The sequence below is a fragment of the Rhagoletis zephyria genome, unplaced genomic scaffold, assembly GCF_001687245.7.
Source record: "Rhagoletis zephyria isolate East Lansing unplaced genomic scaffold, Rhagoletis_zephyria_1.1 Rzeph_scaffold_02530, whole genome shotgun sequence".
NCBI lineage: Eukaryota > Metazoa > Arthropoda > Insecta > Diptera > Tephritidae > Rhagoletis > Rhagoletis zephyria.
In genome coordinates, this window is record NW_016159614.1 from 68903 (window position 1) to 81187 (window position 12285).

Consider the following 12285-nt stretch of genomic DNA (forward strand, 5'->3'; position numbering starts at 1 on the left):
CAAATTCCTGCCACAATTGCAGAAATAGCATATACATACATATGTACATATTTATTAGGGTCTTCGATTATTCGGCTTCTTTCCCAAAACGGGTTTTCGAGTTATTCGAAATATGGCAATTTAAAAAAAATCTTTTCCCGATTTTGAAATTAAAAAAAATCCGAATAAACCGGTTTTATTTTACATAGTTTTCATATAGCGCAAATGGTTATGTTTTTATGAAGTCAAGACCAAACACTATTAACTGTAAATATAGCTTTTATTTAGAAAAGAGTAAAAAAATCAAGCGTAAAAAAAAATACAAATCAGTGAAAAATTCACGTCTGGTCCTATTTCAATCTTTTTTTTTAATACTTTATTGCCATTTTTTTTACTTCTTTTTTAAGTTTTTTTTCAAATAGCGGTCTCCAGTGATCGGACGTCTACCAGATTGTGGTAGATTTACCAGTCTTTGGAGCATGCACCACATCTACCACTCAAAGTCTGAAATCTACCACAAATTCGCATTTTTAAGTAGTTATAATTTAGCTCCACATAATTTTCTTTATTTTTTTAATTTTAAGAGCAGTACTCATTTAAAGTATCGCTGTAAAAATATGGGGTGCCCATCAATATCGCAATAAAAAGACTTGATATTCCAAGCATCGATACAAAATTCAAAAAATTAAATCTGAATATTGGTCTCATTTTCTATTAAAGAATTAACACTTTTCACTTAAATAAGTATATCACTGCAAGCGCGCCACATTCCAACCTAAGATAGTAAACATTTCTGCGCGTTAAAGCGCAAAATATATCCATATTGCTTTACATATAAATTCCAATGTAAGTAAGGTTATTCATAAGTATGTAGTACGACATAGATTTGCTAGAAATGGAATCCTAGCTTAGGCTCAAATTCATGTTTTATTTGCGTTAAAAATTTGTTTAAAATCAATATTAACTACAAAACTTTCAATAGAAATTTTAGTAAGATAACGTCACGTCGGATACTTCGGCTGATAAAAAAAGCAGGGCAGATTTTTACATTTAATGTAATTCGTGTCCCTAATAACAGGAAGGATAGTATACAAGATTTCCCATTCCCGTCAGCGATGAGATTTCTGAAGTAAAAGTAAATAATGCCGAATCGGAGGAGAAAAGAAACTGTCAAACAGTGAATTTTCTTAATGTCTTAATATTAATATTTGCGTCGGGAAACGTGATGTTATTGTTTGAAATTGCAAAATATATGATTTATAAAAAGATCTAATAAAGAAAATGTAAAAAATCTGCGATTTTTGTGAAAGTATTAGCACATTACAGTGCATCTAAACTTTTTAAGGCGTTGTTTACTTTTCCGTGAGGATTGTCAAAAGCGGAAAAACCCAAGTTAAAAGTTGAGATTCGAATTAAAAAGTTTTCAGTTTAGGTGAACCTTGCAGATTTTTTTTTTATTGTTATAAAAAGTTTGATCCGATACCTGGGATCTACCACATTTTTTCTAAATCTAACACATTTTTTTCCCAGAATCTACCACACAGAATTTTTATTAAGTCCGATCACTGACGGTCGCCCCTCGGCAGACAACGGCAAATATCCGAGTGTACTTCTGCCTTAAAAACTCTTCTTCGGAGGCGGAGTAAAAATGCTTATTTCTCCATTTGTGTCACATAAAGAAGCAGAGCACGAATTGAAGGAGAAGCTCTGCCAAGCATGTAGAAAACTTTGACGCGCCAAACATTCATTTCATTTCGCTCAGACAATTCGCTTACTGAATCACATATAAAGCGTTATTTAGTACAGAAGGCTGTCAAACGATAAGGTGACCATATTTCAAAAAGGAAGCTCGTTTTACAACGAATAGGGAAATACCAGCAAGAATAAGCTCAAAATATGGGAATAGTCTTTTAGTATAACCGCTATTAACCTTTCACGTTCCATGGCATTAGTCTCTGAAAGATAAATATAAGGTATTTTATTTTACTTTTTAACAAAACTAACGAGAACTTTTAAAGTATGGTTACCATGGTCTTTTTTACCCGTTACCGCTAACTTCGTCGTTTGCTTTGGTTGTGCGCCAGTATACGTCAGTGTGTTTTACTTTTCACAGCGAACATTCGTCTCGGGTGCAAACAGGTCCTTCTGTACTTGGTCCGTCCATTTCGTTCGGGAGTGCCCTTGATTTCGTTGTGATTCCATGGGTGCCGAGGCGAAGGATCTTTCAACTTGAGCGTCGTCATCTATGCGTACAACATGCCCAAGTCAGTGCAATTGTATTTTTAAGCGCTTAACTTTGTCATATAGTAAGGCTGGGAATATGCGTATATTTGGAGATGCGGAAATCCGTTCGGATATTCATGTATACGGATCAAATCCAGATATCCGGTAAATATCCATTCAATTGGCTACCCGGATTTTCTAGACAGTATTTGATTGGTGAAATTGTTCTCAAAATTACAGAGTCTATCAATTGGCTAAATAAGTAATAGAACTCTTCATTATTCCACAAACAATTGTTATACATATCCGAATACTCGGTTAATATGCATTAATTTTGTTATCCGGATATTCGGGTATCCGCATGTTTCAATTTTTTAACCATATACTCGTATATCCGGATTATCCGAACAGTAAAAAATCCGGATAGAACTTCCAGCCCTACCATATATGTATGTAGTTGGAAAGCTCAAACAAGTCGTTATTCCATCATCTTTAGTACCCGTCGCCAACGCGAACAGGGCCAGAATGGTTCTCCCGACAGCCCCTAAATCATTCTGCGATTCAGATTGTCAGCCCGTATAACGTTTTCTCACGTCACATTGAAGAAATCCCACCAAACGCCTTGTCGAAACCCTTGTTTTATCTCTAACGGTGCGGGGAGGTCCTTCCCAATTTGAACAGCGCTGAAGGTTGTGCTCAACGTCACTTTACATAGCCGTATTAATTTTGTCGAGATCCCAAATTTAGATATATACCGATCTATCTAAAGTGGCTTTAAAATTTGACGTGCTGTGAATTTATGTTTTAGGTTGAAGAGGCCTGGTCTGTAGCCGTATTGATAATGTAAAATAAGTTGGTTCATGAATGGTTTCAGTCTTTCACACAGCATCTTGTCTCTGCAACTGCGAAAAAAAATCGTTGGTTGGGTATCCTAACCTTTTAATATTTTGATGCCAGCAGGTTGAGAGTCTTCCTGTATTATATGGCTATTTTGGACGTTGTTCCGATAGATTTACAAGTTTTGATAACAGCCTGGCTGTCAGAATAAATAGCGATAGGCCGTACTGGAGGGGCGAGCGGCCTCCATTATGGAGGCTTAGCACGAGTTCACCAGCGTAAATCCCCCTAACCACTCTTTTGTTAATCTTGTACCCATCTGTATATGTAGCCGTCGACCCTGGGTTTAGGTCTGTGACACCTTCACATGCGTTCCTCTCTTTTGGAGCATTTGTTGTTTTAACGGAGAAGAGGGGTGGTATAATCTATCTGTCGTAGGTTAACTGGTAGAGTATCCGAATCTAAGGTTTGCCGTAGAGATCCACAGGTGATGGAATCTGTCCCTGCACTCGTTCGGCCACCACACCGTGAATCCGTAGAAAAGTAGGGGTCTTATTCCAGCTGTGTGCATCCAGTGTACTATGTGCGGTTTTATTCCCCTTTTTTCCTGTAGCCATCTTACCATCATGCCGGGCCGTATTGGCCTTCCTGGAGCCATCTTCGATGTTTTTCTTCCAGTCAAGATCCATGTCTAGAATAACTCCAAGGTATTTGAGTAAGTGCCAAACCGTCTATGGCGGGGGGTTGAATAGAGCAGTTTTATACTTCCTTGTGAAGAGTTTCGATCTTGGTAGGATAGACGCTAAGTCCACATTCCTTTACCAGATGTTTAAAAGACTTTGGGAATTTTTCTATAACTCACTCTGGACCTCCAGATGTACGGAAATGGTGCAACGGAAATTATGCAACGGAAATGGTGCAAGGAAATGGTTGGGGCTGAAACAAGTGCGTTGAGTGTAAGCACATGGTATTAATTTAACAAAAACTTGCCAATAAAAGGTTAAAGAATATCAATTAGAAAAAGACCAATACAAGAATGAAAGTAAAGATGAGTACGTACATAGACAAAGAAAAGGATAAAGGCAAACGTAAAAATAAAAACAAAAACAAAGATGCATAAAGATAAAGACAAAAATTAAAATCAAGCTAAACTTAAACACTTTACTTATATAAGGACAAAGGTGAAGCGGAATATGTAGATGAACAAAATGATAAACATAAAAGTAAAAACAAAGATAAATATAAAGAAAAAGATGAGGATGAGGATATCGGTAAAAGTAAAGACGAAGATAGAGGGAGAAAGATTAAATTAAAGGTAATTATAGAGAAAAGGATAGAGATGGAGACACAGAGACTCAATCTGGGAACTATTTTAGGATTTTGAAGATTCTCGTGACTTATCGATATAATAATCGATATTTTTATCGATTTTGTTATCGAAATTTTTATCGATATTGTTGTCGATTTTGCTATCGATATCTTCGGAACTGATCGATATAATAATCGATATTTTTTCCGATTTTGTTATCGACTTTGTTATCGATTTTGTAATCAATATTTTTAGCGATTTTCTTATCGATATTTTTATTCGTTTTGTTATCGATATTGTTATAGATTTTGTTATCGATATTTTTTTTCGAATTTGTTATCGATATTTTTATCGATTTGTTATCGATACTGTTATCGATTTGGTTATCGATTATTTATCGATTTTGTTATAGTTTATTTATCGCGTTTGATATCAATTGTTTATCGATTTTGTTATCGATTATTTATCGATTTTGTTGTCAATTTTGCTATCGATTTTGTTATCGATTATTTATCGATTTCGTTATCGATTTTCTAGTCGATTTTTCTTAAAAATATTACTATCGATTTTGTTATCGAAATTTTTATAGATTTTTTTTTGCCAGGAAAATAATTTCTCCCAAAAACCATCCGCCACAAAAATACTATCATTAATTTTCCAGAACATATACATTAGGACGGAGTAATTTAATTTCGAAAAAAGTGTATGGTACATGCGAATTCTACGTTCGCTTCTAAGCAAAAATGGTGAGCAAACTATATACCAAAAATGACGTTTGTTTAAAAGAAAAATCAGTATATTATAATTTTTTCTGAACGAAATTAATTTTTTATCTACAAACTTTTGTGTTTTCTTCATATTTCAGAAACTACTTCTCAAGTTCGTCATGTGTGTGTGTGCGCGTTCATTTCGTACAAAATTTTTTGGTACAATGAAAGATAAATTTCTGCCAAAAAATTTACAATATACTGCTTTTTCTTTTGAAAATTGGGAGAGTCAAACGTCATTTTTGGTATATAGTTTGTTCATAATTTTTGCCTAGAATTAATCGTAGAATTTGAATTTCTTCAAAAATTTTGCTCCGAACAAATTACTCCGCCCTAATATACATAAACAATATATGTGGATTTCAAATGTATATACATATATATGTATAATTGATATTAAATATTCAGCTCATCACTAACATAGTATACTTTTACAAAAATAAACATATTCAAAGGTCGGTGACGATGGCAATATTTACGTGGGACGTGGTTGGGACTATGCAAATACGTATGCAAACGACACCTTGGCTGTAACATTTATGGGCGATTACGGACGTTATGAACCAAACGAGAAGCAATTGGAAGCGGCCCAATATCTTTTGGCACATGCTGTTACCAATAAATATATTGACTTGGCCTATAAATTGGTGGCGCAAAATCAGGTAAATTATTCAATCAATTCGCTATAATAATAAGTATTTATATGTATATATACATACTCCTTTTGCACTTATTTAAGTATCAACATACTGTATGTGCATAACTTTCTTGAGCTATTATTTCAGTGTTGCCTACTTTATTGTAAACTAATAGTTAATGTGCAAAACTTGCGTTATCTCGTTGTAGACCAAAGTCACAAAAAGTCCTGGCGCCAATGTATATCGGCACATTAAGACGTGGTATCACTTTTATCCTTGTGGTATGGACGATCATCCGAGGTGCGGCGTAGAATTGGGTTTGCCAGATGTTTGGGATGGCAAAATGTAGCAACATTTATATGACAATTATGTTATTTACATAGTATTTATGTAGATATATATGTATATGAGTAAGCAATTAGAGATACATAAATTTAAGTAAACAAATAGATTTAATATCGTTTTTTGGTTGTGAAATATTTTCCTTTAAAAATTTATTACTTGTTATATGTATGCAAGTACATATGTATGCATGAAGATATACATACTTTTTATATATGCCCCTTATTCTTTATCACGCACACTAACGCATACATACATATACCTATACACATCTTTTTATGTACAAAATGTATTTTGAAACACTGTATCTGCTACATATATACATATAAGCCAATTAAGAAGTCACTGTTGAATTAAATATAATATTCTAATTCGTTTAAAAGATCTTAAATTTGTATCTGCATAAATAAATAAATGACTGATGAAGAGAAGTGTTTTATTATTAAAAAAGGTAAAATATGAATACATATTTTTAGCCGACTTCACAAAAGGAGGAGGTTATCAATTCGTCGGAATATTTTTTTCTAAACTATGATTGCCATGTAACTACTATGTGCACTAGGGTGGTGCAAAATAAGTAAAGTTGGAATTTGAATGCTCTCAACCCCTAGGATTGTTCTATATCGAAAAAAATTTACCACAATTTTTTATTTTTTTTTTAAATCAAAAAATATTTAGAGGTCGCTCAAAGTTCTCAAAGATTTCCAAGTATTTAATATGGGAAAAGACAACTTTTCGTAGAAATGCAACTGTTTAATGATTTTTGGAGAACTATAATTTACTGCCATTAGGGTTGTAGGTTAGAGTGGTTGTAAGTAACAAGGTTCTTGAGCTCAGTGAACTTTGGAACAAAACAATGTATCCTCGTGACAAGAACATCCATGTATATTATTCTTAAGATACGACTTAGCAAAAGTTTACTGATATTAGGGCGGTAGAGGAATCTTTTTTGTCTGGTGCGGTCTAATGAATATACGTAAAAAATCAAGTAGACCCGGGAGACATTTTCCTGCTTTAAGTTAATTACTTAATGGTCAACATAACGCAAGAAAGAGAAGATTTGTCAACCTGTTTTTTGAAACGTAAGTATGTATTTCATTGCGGAAAAAATGTTTTTTGTACTTGTTACTAATTTCAAACAAAAAAAAACGTTTTTTTGTTTTTGCTATGGAAGTTAAATGATGCACCATTATTGTTACAATGTACAAAATTATATTGCCACATATGAATAAAACTGAAAACAACACAACACGCTGGTGTTAGCTTCAACAGAGTGCGAAAATTGTTTTTTGGCCCATTCATATTTCATCGTTAGAATGAGTAAGTTAGTATTTTTTCTTCAGTCAACAACTTTTTACCTCTCCTAAACATATTTGAGTTTTTATGTATTTATGTATATTTATAATTTGTACTAGGAGTACCAGTTACTGTTGAAATTCGACCGTTTTTCTAGTTTTTTTAAGAGCCTTGGAGAGGTAAGTACGCCGCTTAAATTGTATGGCACGAAATTATCTACCAGAAAATCTCCTGCGTTGGAACTAAAACGGTACCACAATTTTTTATATCTTTGAGGGTCTTTGGAGGACTTGGGCAGGACTTAGAATTGATCTCATACATTCTCGATATAAATCGATAACACGACAAAAGTTGGATACCTCTATAAATTATGATAACTCGGGTAATTATGATAGCTCCATTTTTTTCGAAAGCTATCGACAAATTTCGGTAACTCGACATATTTTGAAAATTCCAAAATCTTCGATTCGATAAATCGACAAGTTTTAAGTAAATCAATAAATATCGATAAAACCATAAGTTTAAAGAACTCGATGCATTACGATAACTCGATAAAGTTCGTTAACTCTGTAAATCAAATACTGGTAATTTTGATAGCTTTACAAAAAGGTTTTGGATATAAATTAAAAAAAAAATTTATTTTGATATTTACATGTAAAGTAAATAAATTTCTTTCTTTAAAATTTAGATAGCAACCCTATTTAGAATGAATAGTACATATCTTGAGCGTATATGTATTGTGCATACCTACAAAACAAAGATAAATTGTATAGAATCGAAAATAAGAGGCAACCTTACACTAATAAGATGGCAACCCTACTAAAGTTTTTTTTTGAATTCGGGATTTTTAAGATACTTTCCACTTGGCACACATATTATGATGTGTTAATTAATTTAACTTATTTCGAATAGGTGGCAATCTTATACGAGTCCTCTCGGTTGATAATACCTATTTAGGTGACCTTAAAATGCAAAACATTATCTGTATACAAAATTTCATCAAAATCGTTAGATACTTTCTGAGAACCTTATGGATATACATATATACATACATATATATTAATGTACAGGAATTACTCGTTTAATGTATCTAATAAGATTCAATAAATATATATCAATAACTTGCTAAATTTCACCAATTTTACAAATTTCTATAATCCCATACATTTTTATAGCTTTGCATATACATAACTAAACAATTGAGGAGCTTAAACACATTACACTGATTCCTGTCTTAGCTGGACACCATTCTGACATAGTGCAGAACCTAAATTTAGTGTCCAATTTCCAGTGGGCACCTTCGTGGAGGGTTCAGCCGGAGTATTTTTCGCCAACCACTCTCAAATTATTTGTCTAACGCAATGTAATTCATGGAATCGAATGCAATTGTCACCGATGCATTGCTTAAGGTCTAACTTAAAATATAGGAAAAAAAAATTAGTGAGTTGCCACCTGTTTGAAAATTGCATTTTTAGTAAACCGATAAGATAAAGTAAATATTGCAATATGACTTTTAAAAGAAAGAGGTTAAGAAGCTTGTGGAAGCTTGCCACCTGCTTGAAAATTTTAATTTGATTGAATTTATAAAATAAATTAAATATTGCAATATGGGTATCAAGCTATAGATGTTTAGGAAAGTTTACTGCCAAAAATATTTTTGAGGATGGCTACCACCTGTTTGAATTTTTTTAATCAAATTGATAATCTAAATGAAATATTACAATACGGACATCAAACTAAAGAGATTTTAGAAAGTTTACTGCCGAAAATATTTTTGTGGCGGATTGCCACCTATTTAAAACATTTTATTCAGTTAAATTGATAACATACAGAAATACTGAGTTACTCCACCTTTGAAGAAAGTGCACGATATATAGCATGGAGTTGAAAAGATTATAAATTAAATTTCCAGGATTAAATGCATTCGAAAATATATTAACTCAAACTTAAAAGAATAAAGTATGTTTCATAAATCGAAAATTTGTTTGAAAATCTCACTTCATGAAGCTCTTCAATTCTTTTTTTATGAATGAAGCCATAAGAGGTTTGGGGCGGAGTAACAATAAATAGATATAAATACATTTAAGGCGCAGTGAAGCCCGTCGGATATTTGCTAGTAAATAATAATTATAATAATTCCGATGGAAAACAGTGCCGATTGGTTGTTTTTTTTTTTTTTTGTAATGAAGAGTGATGTACCTCAATGTACTACGTATACTCACATGAATGAATAAACAACTTGATTTTTGCATTAAAAACTATTTTTTATTTTTTTTTATTTGCAAACATATGTATGAATAGTACATACATAAGTATGTACATGCGTATGTACATACATAGGAATATCTTTAAATATTTTTGTACTCAAATAATTGAAGCCCAGATTTGGACGGATACCAGGAATTCGCGTCCACTTGCCAATACCCGTTTCAGCTAGTGCCAAGAAGCAGCTTTGTGTGTGTGCGTATGTTCAAAAGAGCTCACCCTGCAAGACAGCTGAGTATCATATGAGTACTCATATTATCATTATCCCTAATCACAAAAGTGCTTATCAAAGTCCTCATTTTCGTTCAGGCCATGGGTAAAAATTGAGTACTTTCCCCTCAATGTTGTCATCAGAAAGTCCTCAGTACTAATAGTCAAACTACTCATTTATGCCGTACTACAAAAACAAAAGTGTAGATGTGTGAGAATTTTTGCCTAAAGTGCTCAGCAATGTCTTGTAGGGCAGTTTCCTGATTATTTACAACACATCGCCACTCCCTAACAATTCGCAGACAACAACCACATACATACATATATGTAGAGTAACACCGTTCAGCAAACAAGCCGGCTTAAGCAAAACAACTAACAAATTAACAATCGATGAATTTTTAAAGCTGGAATTTCCAAGCTTTACTTTGACGAATAACAAAGTCTGCTCATTTACTGGGTATTCGTGATAACTCGTTGTTGGGTTTTAAATGTGTTACAGCAATATACATACATAAACATACATACATACATATATACAGTGACTCAAACAAGTGACTACGTGTTAATTTTTTTTAATATTCACAATGTTTTTCAAATCAAATTTTTTTATAAAAATATTGTCCAAGCTTTCACAAAAACCAAATACACAAAAAAAAAACTTAAAAAAATCATAAAAAACTACATAATCAAAAATTTTCTAAAAATTGAGATTAAAACGTTTGAGATTTTGATGACAATTTGTTGACTTTTATTAAATTTTGTAACTTTGATTTATACAGTTCGGTTAAAGTTTAGACAATACTTTTATAGAAATACAAAAAAAAATTAACTTGAAAAACATTGTAAAAAAAAGACAACGACCACGTGTTTAAGTCACTGTTTGTACGTATGTAATTATGTAGTTGAGAAGAGTAATTGCCGGTGTCGAATGTGGCTCTTGGTTGTGCCGTCCGCTCAATAACCAACGTACATATATGTATGTATATCTATGCAAAAAACCGAGCGTGGCTTATTTTTGTGATAATGTAATTAACAAATTTTTGTTTGTTTTGATTTTGTTTAGTCACCGTGAGTTTTGTGTTTTATATTTATATGCATACACACAAAAGTATATAGTTATGTGCATATTTATGTGTTGTTGTATGTCTGTAAATATTTTTGTGCTAAATGCCTTTTTCTACGATTTTCCATGCGCATGCGCGTGTGCTTTTAAATAATGTCCTTGCATAGCACAAGGATATCATGATTTGTGTTGTGTATAAATAACACTGATCAAGTGTGGCGCAAGCCCAACTTCATGCCCATTTTATCAAGAATATCCCTCTGCAAAACATATACTAGATGAGTGTCAATCCTTAAACACAATGCGCATGCAAACATTAGATTCAACACCGCCATCTCTTAAATAAAATAAACTACAGCAATGTCAAGGAAATACTGAGCTATTTTAAAAACATTAATTTCAATATTAATATTTAAAATATAGTATGTTTAGACTAATAAATACAAAGGCATTTATGAAACTTCACTTACGTTAATATAGAAAGGCCCTAACTCATATAGTCGCTGAAACGCAAAAAAGCAGTAACTGACTAAAATTTGTTATTGCTCAAAATGATGTGGGGATTTATAATTCCATGAAATGCATCATATACAATCAAACAGAGAATCTTGGATTTTTACTTAGTAACGGCTTTTTGTATTTCAGCGACAATATGAGTTAGGGCCTTGCTATATTAAGGTAACGATATGTAAATTTACTCATAAAGATATTTTCATTTTAAGAGAAACAAGTAAGAAAGTCTAAGTTCGGGCGGTACCCGGCGCAAGTATTAAATATATGTTTTTCACCTTTACGAAACCTACCGCTACATGGTAAGCGTCCTAAATTAATTAGCGTCCTTAAATTTCGAAATATTGAAGTTTGAAGCATTTCTGGAATTTACCGTTATATGAAAAGCGGCCGTAATTTTAGTCCGATTTCAATAATTTTCAACATTTTGCTTCTATGTGGCAAGCACAATAGCCATACCGAGTTTGGTACAAATTGGTGGAACGGTTACCGAGATACATATATGTGATCATAAGTGGGCGGAGCCACGCCCATTTTCCAAAATGGTATCATAAATATTAATTTTCAGGAGTTACGAAAAATATCGCAGGTTTCGTATTTCTGAAAATTACCGCTATATGGGAGGTAAAAATAGGTTATTTTTTATTATCTTATTAAATATTACGGCCTTTTAGCTTTCAAAAGAAGAAATAAAAAGCTGCTCATTTTTTGCACTTTCTGAAGTAATGCATTTTTCGCTAATACATAAAATAATTTTTTAATTTTTTGTCAGTGCTTTGAGATCTGCGCGGTTCGTTCCGAGGGGCGACCGCTGTTAAGAAAAAACGTTTTTTCTATATTTTTTTT

General features: G+C 32.7%; 1 protein-coding gene across 5 annotated transcripts in view; it reads left to right on the plus strand.

Annotated features, from left to right (window-relative positions):
* Window positions 1-6487, plus strand: part of PGRP-LA (Peptidoglycan recognition protein LA) — a 48403-nt gene extending 41916 nt beyond the window's left edge. For 4 of the 5 annotated variants that reach the window (XM_017621622.1, XM_017621623.1, XM_017621624.1 and 1 more), the window contains exons 5-6: window positions 5571-5777; window positions 5962-6482. In XM_017621622.1, coding sequence (XP_017477111.1) covers window positions 5571-5777; window positions 5962-6102 — 348 coding nt within the window. In that variant the 3' untranslated portion in view covers window positions 6103-6482. Of the gene's footprint in view, window positions 1-5570; window positions 5778-5961 lie in introns of all 5 variants that reach the window. The other variant, XM_017621621.1, reaches the window with a different exon arrangement.
* Window positions 6488-12285: the final 5798 nt, after the last annotated feature.